This window comes from Rattus rattus, chromosome 9 (genome assembly GCF_011064425.1).
Source record: "Rattus rattus isolate New Zealand chromosome 9, Rrattus_CSIRO_v1, whole genome shotgun sequence".
In the NCBI taxonomy this organism is placed as follows: Eukaryota; Metazoa; Chordata; class Mammalia; order Rodentia; family Muridae; genus Rattus; species Rattus rattus.
This window is the reverse complement of record NC_046162.1, coordinates 11932263-11957345: the sequence shown is the minus strand read 5'-3', so window position 1 is coordinate 11957345 and position 25083 is coordinate 11932263. Positions and strand designations below refer to the sequence as shown.

The following is a 25083-nucleotide window of genomic DNA, read 5'->3' as shown; positions in this document are numbered from 1 at the left end:
CATTTTATGTGTCTGTCTGTCTGCTTGTCTGTTTACCATGCATTTCTGGTGCCCTTGGAAACCAGAAGACAGTGTTGGCTCTCTTCAAACTGGGGTCATAGAATGTTGTGGCCTGCCACATGGGTGCTGGGAATTGAACCTGGGTCCTCTGCAGGGGCAGTCAGAGATCGTGGCAGTTGAGCCATCTCTCGAGCCTGACGGTGAGCAAGCCTTAACCAGACCTGTCCAGCTGAACCAGCAGCTGATCTCGTCCTTTCTGCCTCGGCTTCTGGTCTTGCTTGATCCAGACTTTCGCAGTATGATTGGTGCAGCTTTCCCGACATTGCCTCAGTTTCCCCTCTGTAAATAAAAGTGCAGGACTTGACCTCCACAGCTTTCACTACAACCCTAAATTCACTTAACTACAACTTGCTCCTTGCAACTCTGGCTTCATGTCTTTTTTAACTCAAAATAACAAATATTACAAATAAAAATTATATTTATTTAATGTCTGGGGACACACATGTGCCATAGTGGGTATGTGGCAGTCAGAGACGACTTGTATCGTTCTTCTTCCACCACGTGTGTCCCAGGTCATCAAGCCAGGTGGCAAGCACCTCAAGCTATTGAACTACCTTGCCGATGCCTACGTTTGATGACGCCCAGCTGCCTTCTAAAACAAAAGACAAACAAAAAACAAAAAACAAAAAAACAAAACCAAAAAAAAAACTCCTCTATCCTCCCCACTTTGCAGATGAGAAAACTGAGTCTTAGAGCCGAGAAGTAGTTTATGTTAATCGGTTCAAAGATGTGACAGTCAGCCTCACATACATGTCTGACACCAGACACGAGCCTGCAACCACCTCATTCCCTTGACCTCTCTTCCCCCAAAGCCTTCGATGCCACTGCCCCAAACCCACGGCCAGGGCAGGGCTAAAGCAACACGAGGCACGAACTAAGTTTCAGGAATCTGAACTGATAAGGTACTGAGCTTAAAAAAAAACAATAAAAAGCTAAATATAAAAAAAATTATTTAATTTAAATATAAAAATAAAGTCCTTGAAGATTTTTAATTAAAAATCTATTTTTTAAATTTGGGGTGGAGAGGAGCACAAAACACACTGCGTCTGGATCCCGTCTGATCTTGCTTCACTTACCAGCATATTAATAATCACAGTTTTGGACGTCCTCCTTAGGAAAGATCAAAATAAAACAGAGTTTTAAAAAGAGAATAAAGAATTAAATACTAGTTTAGAGACCAAAAAAACCCCCAGAGGTTAAAAAATTTTTTTTAAATCAAAATAAAAAACCCTCAAAAATTCAATGTAAAACTTATAATAACATCAAAAACATATTTTCAGACAAAGTTTCCACAAGGGTTTAAAAAATTAAAATGGCAGACCATAGAGATACAATACATTAAATTAAAAAGCCAAATTTTGCTTAATAATGCTAACTTAAAATAATGCCACACAATAAGTTCTATGTTTCATTTTATCAAATTTCAAAAATTGAGACATACACTTATGTTACTACATCATACAACTAACACGCATTCAAAATTCCAACGGACTTCCGCCTTCCGTTCTGAGGCGGTGTTCTGACAGTCCACTCAACGACGGCGAGCATCGGTTACCTCCACGTGGGGTTGCTTCAGTTGTGAAATGCCCTAACTTTATCTTCAGACAAAAGGCTGTCTGAAAAGGACAGATGGACGTAGGATAGTCACTGCTGGGCTCTGCCAATACAGACGAAGCTAGTCCTTCGTAATTCCTGCTTCACTTAAAGTCTGTGATGTTCTGGGCCAGAAGGCTAAAGATAGAGGCTCCAACATTATGTGAAATATTAGAGACCGTCCACTGGCAAGCTATATCTGTCATTTCTATGATTTTAAACGCTGCAACCATGTGCTTCCTGCATGCTCAAACAATATTTACTCCTCAAACCTCTGATAGGGTTAAAGACTAGACAATTCTATTCTTACAGTTAAACGTGTTTAAGATTTAAGATGGCCTTAGGCTCTGGCATAGGCTGTTTATACAAGTGCTCAGCCACTGAGCTGGATCTCAGTTTCACCACTAACTCTGTCTCTTCTCTTTCCTTTCCTCCTATCCTTTCTTTCCTTTCCTTTTTTTTTCTTTTCTTCTTTTTTCTTTGTTTGAGACAGGGCCTCCTTATTACCCTTGGCTGGCCTGGAACTCCCTGTGCAGATCAAGCTGGCTTCAAATTCATAAAGATCCACCTGCCCGTGCTTTCAATGCCGGGATTAAAGGCGTGTGCCCCCCACAAGTTTAATTACCTTAAACGACAGTTTCCTCATCCAAAAGCAGAGGCAATGGGAACTGGGAAAATAGGATTGCCAAAAGATGCACATTAGGAAATTCACATAAAAACATACATACATCAGCCAGCAAATCTATCATCAATAAAATGCTGGTAATGGCAGAGATGGACTATTGATTAATTTTTTTTTTTACATCCGTAGTGCAGGGACAGGCAGAACCTGTGCTTTTATTATTAAAACTTGTGCCAACTCATGCCTTGGCGGTAACCAACCGCTCTCTAACTGAAATTAAGGCTCACTTAAATGGCCTTGTTAATCAAGAACTAGCCTTATTTTGAACCATGTGCTCCTTCACCCCCTCCCCCACCATCAGTTATCATCATTAAGGCCAATGTGACATGTCATCGCTAAAAGTCAATGCAAGTGTGTCCACAGCCACCACTGTTGCACGTTTTCCCTATGTCTGTGCTCCATACCCTATAAAGCTGGCATGACCACAATCTGTTTGCTCGCGCTCTCTCTCTCTCTCTCTGCCCCCCTCTCCTTCCCTCCCTCTCTTTCTTCCCCTTCTTCTTTTTTCCTCTTTCTCTCCCTCTCTCCATCCCTGTTCTGATATGGCCTTTCATGGCCCCTTCCCCATTAATCTTTTGTATGAGGTCTGTTGTGTATTTTTATTTTTTCAGCTTGTCTTGGCCCCATTTACTAGCATGCCCCTTCGATGCAAAGACTTTTCAAGTCTGTTACCCTACAGTGTCTCCTACTAATGTCAGATCCACACTCATAAAGTCTCACCCACATGACTGCCCACACAAGAACTGAACAAGGACCGCTGTCAATGCACATGCCAACGTGGACGGGGTCATGCCTCAACCTTACACCTTCTACAGGAATGCTGAGAAGGGGAGAACTGATTATCCAAAACCGAATGGTCGTCTTTGAAAAGATACGTATAAGTATATATTATAGAGAGCCAACAGGTTGTATTTATATATGTATATATAATATATAACATGTATTTATATATGTATATATAATATAACATATGTTTAAATGTAATATGTAGCATATATTATAATGTCGTGAGGTATTCATATGAGAAGACTGTTCAGACATGAGTTTAAGCCAATAGGAATATTTTGTCATTCAGAATCCCAGTGTAGCACTGAGCCTTTCTTAGAATGAGCTTTTAGGCACAAAGACCATGTTCTGGGTTGACCTACTTCAGTTAACAAGAACAATCAGTCAGAATCGGCACTACAGAAGCTAAAAAGCAAGGTTAGAACATTTAGAGTCTTACCCAGAGCCATGGACTTCGATGGAGTAAGTCTTTGTTTTCATTTTAGCAGGTGGTGCTGCTATGGGCAAGCTGAGTTTTACAGCCTGAATGGCACTTCCATCATGGAGTCAGTTGTGCTAAGGTCTCGGGGCCTACTAAGGTCTGGAGCCCTGTTACAATAACAATAAAGGAGTCCATGAATTTGAAAAACAGCAAGGAGAGGTATATGGGAAGGAAAAGGAAGGGAGAATTATGTAATTATAATCTCAAAAGTGAAAAATCTTTAGAATCTTTCAATGACAACAATAACAACCACCACCACCATCCTGTGCCAAAGTTGCATGCAGCCATGCTCCTATGGCTGACTATGGACAGGATGTCTTCATGGTGTCTAAAACACTGCTCCACAGACACAGCCAGACTGTCAGGGAAATGGTAGCAGCAAGGACAGTGGGGACCTGGAGAAGTGAGAGAAAGCTAGGAAAAGCTCCCAGTGGGGACACAGGAGTGTGTTTGAAGAGGTTACATCAAACAAATCGGAGGGGAAAGCAACAAAGTATTATTCTCGAAAGCATAGCGATCTTAAGAGTGTTTGGGGCGCTTGTTGTTTTGTTTTTTAAGTCCAGGAGCTGGGAGTGGTGGTGCACATTGTAATCCCAGCGGCTGAAAGATGGAGGCAGGAGGATCAATCGAGACCTTTCACTTCTGGGGACCGAATTTACGGCTTTTCACTTGTTAGACAGGTCCTCTACCACCGAGTTACGCCCATTTATAAAGTTTCACCTCTCCGCCAAGTATGGCAAGAAAATCATTAATTCAGGATCAGCCTGGGCAGAAGAGAGGAGAGAAGAGAGCAGGAGAAGTGTTTTATTGGTTGTCCTGTTTTGTTTCAGTGCTGGGAACTAAATATAGGCTCTCATGCATGATAGATGAAGCCCTCTCCCAACTGCGCCACAATCCCAGCCTGTTACAGAATATAAGGAAGGGCAGATTATTTGAAACTGAGTAAATACTGACATGGATTGTACTTTTACTAGTAGTATTGCATCGTCACCGAGGTCATGGAGAATAACGTTCTTTGACGACAAAAACTATACTTTAAAAACAAAACCCAAAACCGTATTACTGTGCATACGTGCATGGAGAATCCAACCTCTCTTTCCATCCATATGAGTTCTGGGATTTGAACGCAGGCTGGCTCAACAGCGCCTTTAATCGTTGGAGCCACTTCATCTGTTCAGATGCCATAAATGTTTAAGAGTCTCTCTCACTTTTAGCGGGAACAGACATAGGAGCCCCACCCACTGCACGCACACGGGTTTGCGCGTGCGTAGTGCTGGTCGGGCGAGACAGTTCACGCGGCTAGAGTGTCAGATTGGACCCGCAAGGCGGAAGCACGCCCCTGAGATTCCGGTGAGCGCAGCCCGGGCAAGAGCTGCAGCATGGAGGGGGCGCCCCACGGTGAGCTAGCGCAGGACGCGTGGGTGGTCCTGCTGGGACCGAGCCGCTCTGACTGTGTACCCTTGTCTCCGCGCAGGCTGCCCCGGGGCCGATAGCGCCCAGGCGGGCCGAGGAGCTTCTTGCCAGGGATGCCCCAACCAGAAGTTGTGCGCATCCGGAGCCGGCGCCGCACCGGACCCGGGTGAGGAAGCGGCGGGCTGGTCAGGAAGTGGAAGGGGCGGGACTCGAGGGGATAAATGACAGCGGGCAGTGGGCAATGGGCAGTATTTTCATTGGTTGAGAGGGTTTGGCGTTGAAGGCGGAGCTTAGGGAGCGAGAGGGAGGTTTTAAAAGTCAAATAGCGGGAGACCAGTGTTGGAAATGAAGGTTCAGTCTTATCTGTGATAGACAGGGAACCGAGAGGGACATTAAAAATAAGCTGGTGGCACAGGCTACCCCCCGCCAGAAATTCTAGGGGCAGAATCAGGAGGATGGCTGCAAGTTAAAAGCTGGCCTGGGCTACAGGATGGCTGCAAGGTAGAAGCCAGGCTGGGCTACAGGATGAGACCCTTTATGAACGAATGAGTGAATGAACGAACATTGGGTCGAATGTGTTGGCACATGCTTGTAATCTCAGCCCTTAAGACTTTAAAAAAAAAAAGATTTATTTCATGTATATGGGTACACTGTCGCAGTCTTCAGACAAATCAAAAGAGGGCATCAGATGCCCATTCCACATGGTTGTGACCCACCGTGTGGTTGCTGGGAATTGAACTCAGGACTTCTGGAAGAGCAATCAATGCTCTTAACCGCTGAACCATCTTTCCAGCTCCCTTAAGACTTTTAGAAGAAGATCAGGAGTTCAAAGTCATTCTTCATTACATAGTGATTAGAGGCCAGTCTGGGCTTAGACGAGACCCTGTCTTCTTCTTTTTTTTTTTTTTTTAAATCAGTAAATAGGACCTTAAAGAAGGATAGAATAGAAAAAGAGTGATGTGGGGCAGGTACAGGGCTCAACTGAAAACCACTGACCTCAGTATACACAAGGCCAAGCACAGAGGGCAAAATGAATAAATACTGAGGTCTTTCAGGCCTAAGTCCTGTCACATGTCCATCGCAGGTCACAGAGGCCCCACCTGTGGCAGAGAGAAGAATCCTTCTGTTAAAGAGTCTCTCAGCAGACATGAATATTCATGATCTCAGTGGAGAGACAGAAGGGAGACTGAGACCAAAGTGTGAGAGAAAGCAGACAACAGACATGTTAAACCCATCAGGGAGAAGCTGTGAAGGGCCAGCTCCAGGGTGAGGAGGACTGAAAGCCTACCTGGAAGGGTCTTGGGAAACAGGAAGCTGAGAGAAGGCTCTTGGAGGGATTCAGAGAGAGGCTGGGTTTGGTTGTTGGGTCACTTGCAGATTGACCTTGAGCAAGACTTCTGAATGCCCTCATCAGGAAGAAAGTCACCCCCAGTATAATTTGTAAGGATTTGAAACAAGATGAGACATTGGAAACAGTGAATTGCTGGGATGGTTACTTGCTGAGAGCTCTGGTGACATTTGCCACTGACCATCCCTTTTTTGCTGGGGCTGTCCTGTGCTTAAGAAACTGAACATCCATCGTCCTCAGTTCCAGTAGCAGTTCCTCCTTGTGACATCCAAAAATTTCTGCAGATGTTAACAGATTCCTGCTGGGTTGTAAAATTTCACTCTCTGCACACTTCTGTCCAGGAACTGGGGCTTTGAACATCCCACTCTCCTGGGAGCCTATGTTCTAGTAGATAAGGCAGGGCATAACTAAGACAGTGTTTTCAGGCTGGTAGTGGCCATATTTTCTTCCTAGCATTTGTTACTATTCTGCTGAAGTGCCATCTCACAAAGAGCCTTAGAAACAGCCTAGAGAGTGTGACTCTTCCTAGCACTTTGGAAGAGGGACAGGCGGGAGTGAGGCGGGGACGTCATCGCCTCCTCTACTCCTTTGCAGCTGTGGAGGAAATCAGAGAGAAGATGAAGACGGTGAGACACAGGATCTTGGTGCTGTCTGGGAAAGGCGGCGTTGGGAAAAGCACATTCAGTGCCCACCTCGCCCACGGCCTGGCAGAGGATGGAGACACACAGGTGAGCGCCTGGGCCAGCTGGGAGGTGTTCCTTGTCAGAGGCTGCCGATGGCTTTAGAGAGTGATTCTTAGTCTCCAGGGAATCAGCCTCTCTGGCTGCCTTGACCCTGCAGGGAATGAGCTGCCAGGCCACTGGCTGAGCTTGTTTGCTGAGTTCTCCATCCAAGATGGCAGTGTACCTCTTCACATTCTGGGACCTTTTACACTTGCCCCTCATGAAGCTCCTTCTGTTGTCTCGAAGTCCAGATCCTGCAGCTGTTCATTGGTCCATCTCCTGTGAGCTAAGAATGCTATTTACATATTCCTGGTCCCTTCTCCAGTTAGACAAGCACCTATATAGTATTATTGGTTTTGTCCATAAAGAGGAAGATATTTTCTGTTTGCCTCTTAACAGAAGTGATCCTCGTGCTCGGTCCTTCATCTCTAGAGTACAGACAAGCATGAGAGTAGAATCACCTCACCAGGCCATGGTGTAAGCCTAGCATTTTTGGAGCAGGAGGCTTCTGAATTCAAGGCCAGCCATGGCTAGCTCCAAAGTGAGACCCTGTCTCAAAACAGACAAACTAACTCAAATTTCCAGTACCGTGCCCTGGGTGCGGCCTTGGTAAAGGTGTGGTAGCCACGAACAGTGCAGGCTCATGCCTCAGCTCTGTCCACACCACTGCTGATGCCCAGGCTGCTTACCAGGCTCTCTCTCTGCCTTCATTTTCTCATCTCTAAAATGGAGCCCAGAGGCCTTTGTGAGAGGCTGCAGGTACGGTGCTAGCACAGTGCCTGCCACACAGTCAGTGTCCTGGGAATGCCCCAGCAGCATCTTCTTCACCACTGCAGTATCAGTTCAGTTGAGGCAGCCCAGCGGGTGGCGCCTAAACCCTCAAGCTCTCATTTTACAGGCCGGAAGCTCAGAGAGACAAGACTGAGGGAGAAGCCACCGGGCGAAGTGACCTCTTGAAAGGCTCAGAGTGAAAACCAAGACCTTTAGAGAAGAAACTTGACATTTTAAGGGGGGCAGAGTTGAGAGCCCCACAGTACCCCACCCCCAATTTACTGTGAGAAGGACTCCCGGCCCTCAGCAACTGAGAGGTTCTGGGGACATGTAAGGCTTGGTTCTCAGCAGACACCCACTACTCTGACCTAGGCACAAGAGAAGTTGGTTATTGGGGTGCTGAGTCAGACAGGCTGCCCGTAGAGAGCGCCCAGGAAGATCCTGGGCACAGGTGACGGTCACTTTGCGTATTGCATCCCGCTGTCACTTGGCTCTGCTCCTTCTCTGGCTTGTGGGAAGAATCGTTGCTCAAAAAGAACTGAAAAGGTGGCTGGAGCCCTGCTGAGCTGCTCCCACAGACAAGCCCAGGTCCCTGCCTCAGGTGGCAGATGTCCCTCTGCTGCACTTTCGGGCCAGGCCAGCAGAGGACGCAGGAGGCAAACAGGATCTTAGTGAAGTCCCCTATGTCACTCTTAGTCACAAGCACTGCAGTCAGCCATCGCCATCGTGTAGAGGAAGTAGGACCAAGAAGGAAGACAGAGAGCATGGGGCAAGTTCCAAAGTCCTCCAGAGGCGCTGCACTCTGGGTCCCCACTACAGTTCTCAAGATGAATGGCCGCCCTTCGAGAGGGCAGGGCATCCTGCTGCAGCCTTGATGGTCGGTTTGGTGGAAGTCTTCCGAGACGTCCTAAGTCCCCACAAGAACTTGCCAGATTCCTTTCGTGTTTTTAAAGTCTATTTTTCTTTGCGTGTCTGGGAGCACCATGTATGTGCAGCGCCTGATAAGCCAGAAGGTGTTGGATGCCCTGGAATATGGCAGAAAAAGGTCCCCCAACCCCCTTGGGTATTCTGGAAGAGCGGCCAGCAAGTATTCTTACCTCCGAGCCATCCCTCCAGCTCCTCTCTCCCTCCTCTTCCTCCTTCTCATTCTTCTAGGGTTTTGTTTGTTTGTTTAGAAAAATATGCGAGGGCTGGAGAGATGGCTCAGTGGTTAAGAACACTGCCTGCCTTTTTAAGAGGTTCAATTCTCAGCACCCACATGACAACTCACAACTGTCTGTAACTCCAGTTCCAGGGGATCTGACACTCTTTTATGGCCTATGTGAACACCAGACATGTATGAGTTCACAGACATACATACACACAGGCAAAAAACCTGTTACATAAGATTAAATAATACATAAGATTAAAAGGGGGGGAGGCTTTGGGGGGTCATGTGCTCAAGTGCAGTTCCTGTGGCAGCCAGGAGGGGATACTAGATCCCCTGAAACAAGTTACAAAGGGTCTTGAGCTGCCCAACATGGGTGCTGTGAATCCACATGAAGCATGTTCTCTTAGTATCCGAGTTGTCTGGCTGGCGTCTCCTTTCTTATTTAAAGGCTCCTTTGAAAGCTCATTGTTAGCTTGGTCCCAGGAACCTCTATGGTTGCCTAGAGGTCAGCCATAATTTCTGCTCAGGCCTTCTGTGTGGCCCTGACTGTGAGAAGAGTACTGGCACTGGAGATGTTGACTTTTGTCCCATCTCTGTTCCTTGCTTATTGAACAAGTCCCCAGGCCTCTCCGAACCTCAGTTTCATCTTCTGTGATGCAGAACTCGTGGTACACTCCCAGGCTGAGTGAACTAACCCTCTTCAGTGTCCCACACCCAGGGCTGTGTGCATGCCTAGGAGTTCCTGGAAGGTCCACGCTGCATCCTTCTCATGAGAAAGTGGAAGCTCAACCATTCATTTTCGTGTGCTAGCCATGCCCCATCCCGCTGTGCACATCTTGGAAGTCCAGTGGTCAGTGACGGTACCACCTGTCTCTTCTCATTCCCAGGTTGCTCTTCTGGACATCGACATCTGTGGGCCATCGATCCCCAAGATCATGGGCTTAGAAGGAGAGCAGGTGAACTGAGAGAGAACGTGGCTGGTTCTCTTTGGGCAAGCATGTACAGTAGCCCCTCTGCCTCCTTTCTCAATGGCTGAGGATTTAGGGGTTCAGGATTAGGTATAAAGTACATCCACATCTGTGAGAAACATTGGAGTTTTTTTGAGCCTTTTATGGGTGGGAGAGGGAAACAGCAAGTGGAATGCAGAAGTGAGAGGCGGAAATTCAGCTCTGAGCAGTTACTCAGGGCCAGGGTTAGCTTGGGTCTGCACTGGAAGCAAGGGAATCTCTCAGAGCTGTGGTCTCTGCTAGGGAACTGAGACCCTGACTGTGGCACTGCTGAGTGGCACAGTGGGGTTGTCTGCTGCTGGCCTCATCCTGGAAGGACCTCTGGTATGCAGTCAGGGTTGGGCTTGGACGCCATGGGCGATGCTGTCTCCTTCACTCTGGGTCCTCTTCTAGGCACATAACGTCAAACAAGGCCGATGAGCCTCATGGGAGAGAGCCAAGGACAGGAGGCCAAGGCAGGGAGCAGACAGGAACAGGGGCCTTTAGCCTCAGCAAACAGGAAGTTCACACAGGCACTGCCAAGGCCTGGGTGTGCCTATGAGGATGCTGGTATGCATGCTGGTACCCATGTTGAAGTAAAAAAGCAGGATTGTACCCCAGTCAGTGAGCCTTTGCACCACACACACGCCAGCTGGGTATACTTGTAACACAGAGTTGTCTTACGAAGTAGAAATTTAGCCAGGCATGGTGGTGTAAGCTGTAGTCCCTGCTACTTGGGAGGGTGAGTCAGGAGGATCACTTAATTTTGAGGGTGGAGGCTGGCGTCAGGATTCTGTCTAGAAAACTGAAAGAGAAGGCCTAGTCTGGTGTGTAGGCGGGAGTTGCCTGAGTTCTATTTCGTAATAAACAGAACAGAGCCCAGCCCTGGGGGGTCCAGGCCCAGAAGTAGGCTCATGGGGCTTCCTGGTGACTCTGGGTCCTCACTCCTGTAGGTAGCATTCTGGAGTCAGGGCTCAGGCTACTGACTGACTGGGACAGTTTTGGGGTTTGTTTGTTTGTTTGATGGACAAGCTCTCCCTGGGTGGCTCTGGCTGGCCTGGAATTCACAGGGATTCATTTGTCACAGCCTCCAGAGTGTTGGGATTAAAGTGTGCAAACACTATGCCCAGCCCAAGGGTAGCTTATAAAACGTTATTTTATGTGTAAGGGTGTTTTCCTGCGTGTGTGTCTGTCAATCATGCACTCAGTTCGAAGAGTCCAGAGAAGGTGTCAGATCCCAGAACCTGGCATCACAGACAGATGTGGGCATCTTTCATCAGGTGCTGGGAACTGAACCCAGGTCCTGTAAGCACTGGGCAGTCAGGCTATGCCACCTGCTCAGGGCAGCCTTGAATCATCTGTGGCACTGAGTCCCCCTCTGCTCCTGTGCATGGCGGCCTGGCTGACTTCACATGCTTGCATTTTCTCAGCAGCTGACAGCACTCTCCTTCTTTGTAAATACCTCAGAGTTATGCCGGAACTTGAATAAGTTTGGTTCCTTGGCAAGGGCCAGGATAGAGTCTTCATCCCTCCACCCTCCATTAAGAACTGAGTGGCCAGCAGGTAGAAGTACTTGCTGCCAAGCCTGGTGACCTGGGTTCTGGGATCCACACGGTGAAGGAGAGTCCTGAAGGTTGTCCTCTGACCTTTGCATGTTCAGTCAGGAAACAAACAGGCACACACGCACCACTAAATAAAAGTAACTAAGGGACTTCTTCATTGAGTACGGGACAGTGAATCATCCTCCATGGGCATTTTGTCAATGACAAGAATGATTTTCATGTTCCCACAGGTTCACCAGAGTGGCTCCGGCTGGTCCCCAGTGGTGAGTGAGCCTTACTGGGGAGGCAGTGTGTGGGATTAGTTGTATCTGATGGGCTGTTGGAGGCAGGGGTTGAACGTTCACTGAGACTTGTTTCCCAGACCAAGGGTGAGCAGGCCCTGTCTCAGTGGGACTCGTGTGGTACCATACAACGGAGTGACCACAGTGTGCCCAGTCAGGCCTCACCTACAAGCCTGGGTTATGGGTCTCTGCTGACCCAATTTGGACACCCGAGGAGACTGATTATTTTAGTGTCATTGACTTGTTGCTGAGGGACAAGCCACACATGGTCACCTGTTTCTCAACAATGTTTTGAGGCTGCAGAGAGCAAGCACGGTGCCCTTATCCTGATGTTTTATTTATTTCTTTATTATTGATTCCTCGGGAAGCGCCCACTTGTGGTTTTGTGCAGGCGTGTCATGCCTTTGTCCCCCGTAAGCAAACGTGTTTCTCCCCCTTCTTCCCATTCCGGTGCAGTATGTGGAGGACAACCTGGGGGTGATGTCTGTGGGCTTCCTGCTCAGCAGCCCGGATGATGCTGTCATCTGGAGGGGACCAAAGAAAAACGGTTTGTCACTGCCCCCCTGGGTCTGCCTACATCCAGGCTGGGGGTGGGGGGTGCTGTGGGCACCCAATGTCTTTGTGCTGTGTTAATGCTGCTGCTTTGGTACTGGGGTGGAGCCCAGGACTCCATGACTACTAGTGCCCTCACCTTGGCCTGCAGCGTGTTCTGCTTCAGGATCTCCCTCCCCGATAAAGAAGACCATGAGAAATACTAGTTTTCAGTGTAGACATTTTATTACCTACGGGGAGCCTTTCTACTCTTGAGACTTGCAGGATCCCAAAGTGATCTGTAGTGTGGCGTCCGTCACATGGCTGGCTTGTGTCAAGGAGGGAAGTGTGGAATGAAAACCCCTTTCTGGGGAAAGATATGATGATGCAGGCAGCACGGCTGGGCAAGCACCTTCTCGCCCTTGACACTTAAGCCACGCGACTGCTGGAACAACACGTGTGTGCCACACATAATGACCGTAGCGCCCCTGACTTCATCATGGCCACCCAACATGTCTACAGATCTCACCTCCTGCCCCCTGGGGACAGCAGTGTCACTGAGTTGAGGCTAAGAATGCTCACGCACACTGAAAGATGCTTCCGGGGATGTATGCCGGAAAGAAGGCACACATTCAGCCTTGCCCACTCCCAGGTATGATCAAGCAGTTCCTCCGAGACGTAGACTGGGGAGACGTCGACTACCTCATCATAGACACCCCACCCGGCACGTCCGATGAGCACCTCTCGGTGGTCCAGTATCTGGCTGCCGCACACATTGATGGGGCGGTGATCCTCACCACCCCTCAGGTGAGTGAGCTCTCTGACGACTGTCCGGCACCTCCTGGATCACACGTGGCTTTCACTGCCCTTTGGCTGAGGGATAACCGTTCTGTCAACTCTGCCAGGAGGTGGCCCTCCAGGATGTTCGGAAAGAGATCAGTTTCTGCCACAAGGTGAAGCTGCCCATCATTGGTGTGGTAGAGAACATGAGTGGTTTCATCTGCCCCAAGTGCAAGGTGAGAGTCCCCGGGGCAGGCCTAAGCACTCGTCCTAGCGGGGAGACAGCAGGGACGGTTCGCTAGGGACCTGTTTCTGCTTTCCCCCCGCCGTGTTGGGAAGGGAGGGTCCCCACCAAGCTCTCCACCACTGCCCGGGTGAAGATGCTTCAGTCTCACATGCAAACAAGACACTGTTTCAAAAACTCTGAAAACTAGTGTGTCCTAAGATGCAGAAGCAAAATGAAGCTTCCTCCTCTTTCCGCCTCACAGAAAGAGTCTCAGATCTTCCCTCCCACCACTGGGGGTGCAGAGGCCATGTGCCAGGCCCTGAAGATCCCTCTTCTGGGCAAAGTGCCGCTGGATCCACACATAGGTGAGTCTGAACACGGTCCCGCGGGGCCTTTGCTCATGCATGGCCGTCTTAGCCGCTCGGGGCTTGTTTCAGGAGCAGCAGTCGTGGGTCAGGGCTGGGCCCACAGAGCTCCATAGAGGCCGCAGCCATGGGAGAGAAGCAGTGAGACCTGGGGCAGGCGCTTCCGATCCTTCATGAAATTCCAGTCGTGTGTCCCTGGGACCACAGGGCCCCTGGGTCACTGGTGCCGAGACAGCTCACCCCGCTCCTGTGCTGCACTTTGACATACTACTGGGGACCGAAATGTCCCAGGACCCTGACATTTCTGCTCTGAATGGTCTTCAGAGCTGAGGGAGGGGTTTGCGTCTGTCTCTCCCCCAGGCTCATCCAGGTATTGGTTTGCTGTGAGGCCTCAGGGGCTCTGCTGCCCTGCAGACTTCACCTTCCCCACAGTAACAGTGGAGCTTGCCTGAGTGGTAGACGCCTGTGATGGGAGCAGGAGCTGGAGCAGTGCCAGGTGCCTGGGGCTCAGAGGGGAGAGCCTGAGGCAGATTGGGTCCAGCTGCAGATGACTGTGTACCCAACTGGGGGAAGCTGGCCTTTTCCTGTCAGGGAGGAAGGGAACAGGGCATGGGGACTGGGGCCTGAGGAAGGTTTACAGGCAAAGCTGTGTCTCCCCTGGGTTACATATGGTCCTCAGGATGGAGAGAGAGACAGACACTGTGCAGCAGGAAGGACCATAAAGATGACACGATGGGGGCGTAGGCGGAGGACAGGGTGTGTGCACTGAGGCTTCTGCTCACCTCAGAGGTAGTGCGCATTCCACATTCACATGTGTGTTTCCTCAGAGATGCAGAAGCTCACCCCATCTGCATTTCCTTTCTTAGTCCTTGATGTTTTGCCACACTCCCTGTCTGCTGAGAGTCCTAGCTGGTTCCCTTCCTTATATTCTCATCTTCCAGGGCTGTGGGTTAGCGGATCTCATGCAGCTTCCTGGGCCCTTTCCGAGCAGAGGAAACAGTTCTTTGGGCCTAGGATCTGCCTTGGCCACATGCCACCCTACTGACTTGTGCCCCCAGCAAATAAAATCATCGGTCGCCGAGGAGGGACACAGCCCATGTAGTGTCTCTCCACCTTTGCTGTCCTTGAGTGGGGAGCCCCAGGCAGCCACACTGCAGCAGGCACAAAAGAGCACCACTTCTACAAGGGTCTCCTTTTCTCTGTCTCTTTAAGGCAAGAGCTGTGACAAAGGCCAGTCTTTTTTTGTTGAAGCCCCAGATTCACCAGCCACAGCAGCCTACAAAAGTATAATTCAGAGTAAGTATCTGAGATGTTGCCTGCAGGAAGTCACCTAGAGGAGCGGAGTGTGCAGGAGCAGTAGGGTGGTCTGCCAGCTTCAGCTGGAGACAGGGGTGCTTTCTGAGTCTGAGAAACGAGGGCGGGTGAAGTTCACAGCATGGGAAATACGTGCCGTCAAGGCCAGTAAAACCGATGGGAATCCTCACTGGTAAACCAAAGCAAGCCATGGGCAGAGGTGCTGGGCGAGAACTCACCCCTCGACCTGTCTTTTAGGGATCCAAGAGTTTTGTAATTCTCGTCAGTCACATGATGAGAACCTCATCAGCCCCTGAAGTGGGACAGAGCCAAGTGCCACCTCCTAACCACAGCGCCGGCGGGTCACGTGTCCAGCCACACCTGGTCAGCAGGGGACAGGTGGTGCCACAGCCACCAGATGCTGACAGGATTTGAAGTCACTTATTAAGACTCTATAATCACCTATCTGCATATTTCCTTAAGATCAAAGGTACAGGCACTCTGCATCCAGGTGCCATTCATCAGAAAATAAAAATGTCTCCTTGAACTTGTCCCTAAGGGCCTGTTTTCTGGAACCCAAGGGACTATGAAGCTTCTGAGTCACAGGACTTTCTGCCTCAGGTGATAAGCCTAGGGAGAGACAAGGGAGGATTGTGGCCGCAGGAGGGAGAATTGACACCAACCTCTGCCCACACTGGGGTCTCCAGCTCTGGGAGGTCTCCAGTCATGCTGGGGTCCACCAAACCCCCGAAAAAGCTTTTAAGTCACTCACGAGGTGATGGGTACCTCCAAGACATCTGGTAATTCCCGGTAAAAACCACTACCTGGCACTTCTGAGAGACAGGTGTAATTGTCCCCATGGTCTGAGAGCTGCTGAGGGAAGTCATTCCAGACTTCACTGCACTGTGGCTTGACACTGGAAGGTGGGGAGCCCCCCTCCCCCACCGTATACATGCGAACTCTTGAGTGTGCTGGAGTCCCTGTGGAGCAGGTGCAACCTTTCCAAAAAGCTCGACTAGGTCCTGAGCAGGCCCTAAACATCGGGGTTCTAGCTTGGACTTGCTTTGGGTCAACTTGGAGGACTGGGGGGGGCCCACCTAGGCCTGTGCACAGGTCAGGAGCTGCTTTCCCACAAGTTCTCAGGCCTCTGGCCTGCACCTACCTCTCGCCTAGTGCTGGTGGATGTCCAGTCCTTCCAGCCTGGGCTTCTCAAAGTCATCTGGGGCATCCTGCAAGGCAAGAAGAGCCATGACTCTCCCAACAAAGAGTGGGCTCCACTGCACAGACTCAGCCACAAGTAGCGTCGTTCGGAACCCTGCACTACAAGCCAAAGAGACTCCCCTCACTGCTGACAACTGACAATTGACAATTACTGAGCCAGTTATCCCAGAAATATTTCCTGGCTTCAAAACAAAAGGCTTTGCCATTCTTTCCTTAGTTCTGTGGTGTACGTGTGCCTGTGCATGTACGTGTGCAGGTATGTGCATCATGGGGTCACAGGACAGCTGTTGGGGACTTAGTTCTGTCTCTCCACCTTGTCTTTGAGGCAGGATCTCTCATCTGTCTGCTCCCTGTGTACTCCAAGCTAGTTGGTCCGTGAACTAACTTCTCTACCTTCCTCCTCTGGAGTGCTATGACTACAGATGCCTGCCACATTTGTGTCGGTTCTTGGGATTGAATTTAGGTTGTCAGGTTTACACATCCAGTGCTTTTCTCCACTGAGCCCTCTCCTCCCTGGCCAGTTCTGTAGGTTTTGCTTTAATTATTTAATTTTATGTGCGCGATGTGTGGTGCTGTGGACGTCAGAAGAGGGTGTCAGAATCCCCTGGAACTGGAGTTACAGATAAATGACTGACTGTTGTACGGTGCTGGGAAACCCATGCGGGTCCTCTGTGGGAGCAGCAAGTTTTCTTAATTTAGCCCCAGTCTTACATATCACTTAAAACAAAACAGTAGTCACAAAACGTCAGACACTGTATTGATAGGAGGCTGTCACTTCGTTACAGACAGGATGGTGGGTGCCAGGAGCGAGGGACAAATGGGGAGCTCGTGTCTCTAGGCCCACGCTCTTGTTGGAAGTGAGAAGGTTCTAGATCTAGACTGTATGGCATCTGCACAAAGCTGTCTCCAGAACAAATTGACCTATCGCGGGTTTTTTTTTTTGTTTGTTTGTTTGTTTTTTTTAACTTGTTCGATTATTAAAATAGGGTCTCACTAAGTAGCCCTGGCTGGGCTGGGTGGGAATTCATTCTGTAGACCAGGCCGGCCTCAACCTCAGAGACGCACCCACCTGCTCCTGCCTCCAGAGTACTGATATCAAAGGTGTATACCGCCACACCCAGCCAGAACTATACATCAGAAATAGTCGGCCCAGTGGGGTGAACATTTATTTATACACAGTAAGAACAATGCTGAGCTGGCCGCTAGAGAGACGGTTAAGAACTGCAGCTGTCTGTGGCCCTTCACTGAGCACCTGGAAGGAAAGCCCCTCGGAGGGACTCGTCACTCACCGTCTGAAACACCGCCTGGGGCAGGAAGCTGGCCGCAACTGTGCTCATGTCACCGTCGCCCCCCATCTTACAGAGGACGTAGCCGTAGAGGTTCGCAGCTTGGAGGGAAATGCCAGCAATCACGAGAGCCTGCATTGGGCAAAACAGGGAAGCCTGCTGAGGGTGCAGACTCAGGGAAGGGCTGGCAGGGCTACTCTGTCCCAGGCAAACACTCGTGGCACCAGCGTAAGCAACCAAGAGGTAGGGACCACCGTGGTTCACGTGAAGGAGACAAGTCGGGAAGCGGAAGCTGCCCAAAGCCGTGGAGCTGGTGCTGGGGGAGGCAGAACCACAGGAGGCTGTTTGCCATGACAGTGCTCCTGCTGCCATGCCCTGTGTTCTGTGTCCTCGTTGAAGGGACAGCTCTCCCAAAGAAAATGGGCACTGTCAGCCTTCCTACCCAAGAAAGGCTGGCGGCCAACAATAGATACTGCACATTTTAATTAAAACTCCTTCCTGGAGGCTGAAGACGGAGCTCAGTGGGAGCATGGGAGCATGGGAGCATGTGCCTTGCTTGAGCTCAGGGCCCCTGGGTTCCCTCCCCAGCATTTCAGAAACAAAACACAATTTCATATCAGCATCATTTGTCCTTATCCACTAGGGAGTCAAACAATGTGCTATATACCCATGCCGTGGAATATTCTTTAACCCTACAAAGAAAGTGTAGTTTGGACGGGCCTGCGCATGTGCTAAGTGAAAGAAGCCACGTAGAAAAGAGCACATATTGTGGGCTTCCATTTGTATAACATCCTGTAAGTCTACCTGGGAAGGAGAGCACCAGGAGCCGGGGGAATGGCACGAGGGCAATACCTACAGAGTACAGATTTTCTTTGTGGTGGTGAAAATAATTTTAAATGGGCCGGAGAGCTCTCACAGAGGATGTGAGGTTGGCGCCTAACACTTCTGTCAGCAGCTGATAACTGCCTGTAGTTCCAGCTCCAGGGGAGCTCCGGCCCTCTGCCCCCCCCCCCCCGAGGGCACATGTACTTACTGCACACATCACACACAGTTACAATAAGATCTGGGTTTTTAAGTCCTGAGATGGTGATACGGCTCCATGAAACTGACCGGAGTCAGTGGTGAACTGACAGAGTATAGTGGTGAATGGACTATGGAGCCGCCTCCATCAAATGAGTGACCACTTCCAGCCCCCGCTCTGTCAGAGAGCATCTTACCAGCCACTTGAGCTTCAGGGAGAACAAGGTACTGAAGAAGAACATGATCCAGATCACCGGGCAGATGATGAGACCCAGCCAGAAGATGCGTGCCTCTGCCTCAGTGGCAGCCATATGGTTTGCAGAGACCTGCTGGGGGACAGCCATCATAGCTTTTGTTCATTTGTTTCTCTGCACAACATCCCTGGCTGTCCTGAAACTGGCTCTGTAGACCAGGCTGGCTTGGGACTCACAGAGATCCACCTGCCTCTGTCTCCCAAGTGCTGGGATTAAAAACATGGCCACCACACACAACTAGCACACACACAACTTGGGAACCTGTGTAAACGTCACACGGCCTCTCCCCAGTCCTTGTTTGTCTTGTCTCAGAGCGTACCTTTCTGGCTTCAAATATCCAGTGGCTTTTCCCGTCCTCATCTATCTGGTTCCACCATCGAAGACCCACCATGAGTCTTCCAGTTACATTCTGAGGAAAGTGAGCAAAAGGGCTGTGAGCACACAAGGAACAAAATGGCTGATTGTTTCTGTACTGGTCTTCCTATGTAGCCCAGGGTAGCCTTGAACTCTCAAGCCCCTTGAGTGGTATTAGGTTCGTGCCAATGCACACAGCTAATGTTCACTGTGAACCCCACAGAATGCATTAAGAGGGGGTGTTGAGCTACTAGGATGACGGTGAGTGACAACGCTTCCCCACAACTGTATGGGGAGAGAATTGACTTCTGCAAGCCGTCCTCAGACCACAAGTGCCTTATGTCACAGGTGTGTATGCACACACAAAAGGAAAGAGGTAAAGACGTGGGACTATAATTGTTTCTTGAGTGAACTTTCCAAGCTTCTCCGCTTTTTAAGTTTGTTTGTTTGTTCGTTTATTGTTTTGCTTTGTTGTATTTTTTTTTTTTTTTGGGATAGGGTTTCACTCAATTGGCCTAGAACTTGCTATGTAGACCAGGCTGGTCTCAAACTCAGAGAGCCACCTGCCTCTGCCCACCTTCTCCCACCCTGAGTCTGAGTTTAAAGACGTGTGTTACCATGCCAGGCCCTATTTACTTTGAAAAGGGAGGTTCTAGCCAGGCATGCTGGTGCATCCCAGTCCTCAGGAGGCAGACAGATCTCTGTGAGTTGGGGTTCAACCAGGGTTATATACACTGCCTCAAAAACCAAAGACTGCTTCAAAATAAAACATACATTCACATTATATGTCTATATATGTGCATATAGATCATGAAGATTGTACAAAGTCCAAAGCCATATGGGCTCATTGCTCCCATGATGCACTTGTGCACCTTTGACAACTGATCCTGGAGGCCACTTACTGAAGCACTTTTGCCCTCTAATTATAAGTGACATGGGCTCAGTAATCCTTAAAATTTAAACATTTTGTGTGGAGGGGAGTGGCTGTGTGCCATAGCACACTTGTGGAGGACAAAGGACAATTTGGGAGGGTCAGTCGGCTCTCTCCTTACACTGAGTGGATTCCAAGGAGCTTGCTCTGCTCCAGGCTTGACTACAGTACCCCTTACCCCCCATATTATCGGCCCCTCAGTGTTCTTTAATAGGTAGCAACAATGTAAACCAAAGCACCCCTGTATCCCACATGCACAGGGGCTGTCACCAACTGGGAGCCAAGGCTAAGTGTCCCTAGAGAGGGAACCTTACCTTCACAGACCAGAAGTCAAAGGACAGGAGGAGGAGCACAGTGACAAAGCAGCCCACAAAGCTCCTGCTGAACCAGTCACAGCACACGTAGGTGACAATGGCACTCACTCGGAAGAACAGGTGGAAGAAGGTAGCCAGGGGGTGCCTAGGGAGAGCCCAGAACTCAGACCCAAGAACAGGGTACCTAAGAAGAATCTGCAATTCAGACCCAAGAATGGGGTGCCTAGGGAGAACCTGGAACTCAGACCCAAGAACTGGGGTGCCTAGGGAGAACCTGGAACTCAGACCCAAGAACTGGGGTTGCCTAGGGAGAACCTGGAACTCAGACCCAAGAACAGAGGGTGCCTAGGGAGAACCTGGAACTCAGACCCAAGAACTGGGGTACCTAGGGAGAACCCTGGAAATCAGACTTAAGAACAAGGTCAGTGAACTCACTTGGACATCAGCAGTGGGGCATTCTTCCCTGGGTGGTTCATCTCAAAGCTCAGTACTGTGCACACGCATTAGCACTACTCAAAGTGACAGTTGCATGTACCCCAGGCTGGCCTCAAGCGTAACGTGTAGCCAGTGATGGCTTCGGAACATGTGCTTTTCCCCCCTCCACATGTTAGATTGCAGGTATACACTACTCCATCTGGTCTGTGTGGCACTGGGGATCAAACTCAGAGCACCCTGCACCTGACCCAGCCCCCAAAACATGTTACAACATTTGTCGTTTTCTCCCTCGAAGTACCCAGGACTTTCCCCTAATCTGACTCCAAGTATCATTTGCCCTCTTTGAAACGAGGTCACTTCTGAAGTGAAGTGAGACCAGGGTTTCTTGCCCCCTCCCCCCCAGTGGTGACAGCAGTCAGTTCCCTAAAGGTAAAGTTTGGGTCATTCCATAAGCACAGATGCAGCTCACAGGGTTGAGCTCTCGGCTCACAGGCAAGGCGTACGACTCGCTCCTGGAGAGTGGAACCAGTGATGGCGCCAATGGAAAAAGCACCTCTGAGCCATCTAGAACAGACAGTAATGGCCGCAGGGGACACATGGATGGCAGTGTCAAGGACCTGGCTTCTTGGAGGTTAAGAGCACTTGTGTTCCTCCAAAGGCCCAGAACCTATGTCTGGTGTTCACACCACCTCTAGCTACAGCTACCAGACTCTAATACCTTTTCTGGCCTCTATGTGTGCATTCGTGCAAGTGCACTCTGTCTCTGTCTCTGTCTCTCCCATTCACACACCCACTGTCTCTGTCTCTCTCTCTTCCATTCACACACCCACCACACCAAAAATGTATTTTTTGAAAATGGTAGGTAGAAGGGGGCGATGAAAAAGGCTACAGGAATCTGCAGGGAGGCCTGCTCCCCCTAGAATGCAGGCAGAGCCGACAGAAGGCGCCTGTAAAATCGAGTCCTCCCTTACTCACAGTGGGATGGGCCATGAGGTCCCAGATCAGAACTGCATCACCTATGCCTCGTGTTCTGCAAGGAGGAGAGGCTGTTGCTTAGGAACAGGTATTTGCCGGAACGCTGTCCTCCGCTCTTCAGGGGAGGGCTTATTCTGTTCCCAGGAAGTGTCCTCACCATTTCGTGTTAGACATGATCACGTGCCACTTCAAAACTTCCTAGAGTATTCCAGATACCTGTGGGCTCTCACGCTCTTCCACCTTGAACCTTGTGAGTGATTTTTTTTTCAGCTACCTGTAGCAACGCAGCTTCACCCAGGTAATTCTAGAGATAAACTCACCCTTGGCGGCTCTTCCAGGGCAAGGTCACATCCAAGACATTTTAAATAGAGCTGGAAAGATGTCTCCGTGGAGAACTTTCCATGCAAGCTTAAGTACTGGGATTTAGATCCCTAGATGACCACAGAAAGGGTGGGTGTGGTGGCACATGCACATGCACAGACCTGCACACATTTCCCCACACAAGTGAATACAGCACACAGATACGCTCATACTCGTGCAAAAAAAAAAAGTTGTTGGGGATTTAGCTCAGCGGTAGAGCGCTTGCCTAGCAAGTGCAAGGCCCTGGGTTCGGTCCCCAGCTCCAAAAAAAAAAAAAAAAAAAAAAGTTTTAGTAGTCCCTGAAAATAATTCCTGAAACTTAATATATTTGTTGTGTTAAATGCTGTGATTGAGTCTAATAAGAAAATTAGGAAGGGGCAGCAGGAATGATTCAGTGGTTAGAGTGCAAGCCGCTCTTCCAGAGGACCTGGCTTTGATTCCCAGCACCTCCAAGGCAGCTCATAAAACAGTGCCCCCTCTGGTTCCTTCAGGTACTGCATGTATGTATGTATTCTACTCTGTAGTATCAGCCCTTTCCTTCCACCATGGGTTCTGGGCTTAAGACTCAGGCTTATGCTTTGACCCCCCGAGTCCTCTTGCCCACCCTGCTTCTGTAATTGTTAGCAGAAGGTGTCATGATGATGACAACGATGACGATGATTCAAGCAGAGCCTGATACCGATTAAACTGTCTCAAGTCCAGTTTCCTGCAGGCTGCTCTCTCCACTTCTCCAGTCCCTCACGCAGTCGACATCTAAGAGTCGGCCCAGCCGGTCATTGCCAGGTTAACACGTAGGTGGCTTGAGACTGCCTTCTAACATTTGCCGGCTGTGGCACAAGCCCTGCACATATGTAAGTTGCTCTGGGCAGCAGGCTTCTGGCTCTGTCCCTTGGGAGGCAAACGACAGGATGGCTTTTGGCTGTTGGGGGGTGAGCCTTCCGGGTACTAATTCTCTTTGTAGCTCTGTTGTCTTTCTGACGCTGTACAACCCGAGGCCTCAGGCTTGGGCAGCGGAGATGTTCACTGAGAAACAGTACTTGCAGTGCAAGGGTAAAAAGCCCTGAGTTCTATTCCCTAGAATCCAAGTAGGACACATAGTGGGAATGTCTGGGGTCCAGTCATTCTTATGGAGAAAGGGGAGGCAGACACACAGAAAGCCCAAAAAGCTCTTGGCCCCGCTTAGATGAGCCGGTATAGAGGGGAAATAACATAGACTCTCAAAATAGGAGGGGCGCTGAGCACCAGCACCCAAGGGTGCTCTGTGACCGCACACACTCTGTCTGATGCAGGAGCACTCATTCACGCAGGACTGAGAGCACTGGGAGGGCCTTGTTCTCCCTCTGTGTAAAACAGGCACGGCGTGCCTTCCCGGCATCCTGAAGACATGGCATGGTGGCCGTGTATATGGCATTCTGGAACACACACTGCCCTGTCATTGGGAACAGCTGTTACCACAGGCCAGTGTCACTCGAACCCGTCCCACCACCAAGGTGCCACAGTGAAATTCCTCTCTGACCACAGCTTTCTCTGTGTCGTGCTATGTGTATGGGAGGGTGGATTTTGAGGGAATCTTCCAGGACTCCTAACCCCCTCCACCTGAGGGGTCCCTCCTTAGGCTCCACAGACAGTATTTCCTTCTCAAGATCCAACCCTCCTCCTTGAAGACCTCAGTGAGGAAAGGGACAAACCCCTGTGAGGGTTTGTTCAGTTCCGTTATTCATAAGCCATTTTTACAAGCCTTGGAGTGGATACCCATCCTCCCGGAGCGGGGGCACGCCCATGCAGTGTGTGTAGGCCTCACTGGAGGTCCTACCCTGTGCCTCCTAAAGGAAGGCACAGGCAGTATGGTACAGCAGACAGTAGGACGTCAGTCACACCAAAGAAATGTACTGTGCCAGGAGACAGGAGGCGTTTGAGTGGAGTCAGCTGTGTGAGGTGGCTCTGTCCACTGATCACAGAATGCCAATGCTCTAAAAGACAAAACTACAGAGATGGAAAAAAAAGGCCACTCTGCCAGGGGCTCTGAGAGGTGAGGAGGGGACAGAGGACATGGGAGACTTTGGGTCATCGAAGCTATTCTTTGCAATACTCTAATGGAGGGTACAAGTCACCACAGATTTAACAGAGCTCGCAGAATGTGTGACTGGAAGAGAGAAAGAAGCCCTTTGGAAAGGCTGGCCTTTGGTTAGTAAGGTATTGTAAGGTTCAGCAGCTGTAACAAGTGTACCAGAGTTGGGGGATGGGAATGGGGGGGGGGACAGTGGGAACTGCAGCTTCTGCTCCTTTTTTCTGAGACAGTGTCGCAGATCCCAGTCTGGCTTCCATCCATTATGTAGCCAAGGATAACCTTGAGCTTCTGACCCTCCTGTCTCCACATCCTGCATTTTAAGATTGCTGGGACCCACCCTTATTCCCGGTTTATGGCGGGCTGGGGATCAAACCCAGGGCTTTGCACATGCTTGGCAAGCACTGGACCAACTGGGCCACACACACAGCCCTCTTAGGTTTCCTGTAAACCTAAAGCCAGTCTAGAGAATAGGGGCACGGGTTATATGAGAAGGGGGGTGGGCATGAGCTGGAAGTTGCCAGTAAACAGGGCTGAGCGGCGGCCTGAACACCGCCCCCAGAACAGCCACAAAGGTGGCCTGTGCAGAAGGCAGCCGGACCATCGTCAGCTTGGCACACGAGCCCCTTCTCACTGCTCTCACAGCAGCTCTGACCAGAGGTAAGGCCACCACCCTACATGCAGCAGGAATCGGACATGTGTCTCTAAAAACTGTCCTTTAGCTGTCGAGGTTGCTCAGGGGAAGGCGCTTGCGGCCAAGCCTGACAAACCTGAGCTCCATCCCTTAAACCCACACGGTAGAACCTCAGTGAACCAACTCTTGCAAGTTGTTTTTACA

At 50.0% G+C, this 25083-nt stretch overlaps 2 protein-coding genes and 1 long non-coding RNA gene across 5 annotated transcripts in view; 1 reads left to right on the top strand and 2 right to left on the bottom strand.

Annotated features, from left to right (window-relative positions):
• Positions 1-1136: 1136 nt before the first annotated feature.
• LOC116908525 lies at positions 1137-3703 on the bottom strand. Its single transcript, XR_004388992.1, has 3 exons — positions 3561-3703; positions 2279-2321; positions 1137-1170 (listed from the first exon to the last, which is right to left on the bottom strand). It is a non-coding gene; the product is annotated as an uncharacterized LOC116908525 (long non-coding RNA).
• A 1187-nt stretch (positions 3704-4890) lies between these two features.
• On the top strand, positions 4891-15583 carry Nubp1 (nucleotide binding protein 1). Its single transcript, XM_032912186.1, has 11 exons — positions 4891-5000; positions 5077-5181; positions 6958-7091; positions 9894-9962; positions 11785-11817; positions 12292-12382; positions 13019-13173; positions 13272-13382; positions 13635-13737; positions 14950-15033; positions 15289-15583. Exons 1-11 carry the CDS (start codon positions 4982-4984, stop codon positions 15345-15347), a joined length of 963 nt encoding a protein of 320 aa, XP_032768077.1. The 5' UTR covers positions 4891-4981; the 3' UTR covers positions 15348-15583.
• Positions 12591-25083, bottom strand: part of Tvp23a (trans-golgi network vesicle protein 23 homolog A) — a 35159-nt gene continuing 22666 nt past the window's right edge. For 2 of the 3 annotated variants that reach the window (XM_032912187.1, XM_032912188.1), the window contains 4 exons: positions 20411-20555; positions 19131-19220; positions 18755-18886; positions 16798-17669 (listed from right to left, as the gene is read on the bottom strand). In XM_032912187.1, coding sequence (XP_032768078.1) covers positions 17493-17669; positions 18755-18886; positions 19131-19220; positions 20411-20555 — 544 coding nt within the window. In that variant the 3' untranslated portion in view covers positions 16798-17492. Of the gene's footprint in view, positions 13310-16199; positions 16260-16797; positions 17670-18754; positions 18887-19130; positions 19221-20410; positions 20556-25083 lie in introns of those variants that run through there. The other variant, XM_032912189.1, reaches the window with a different exon arrangement.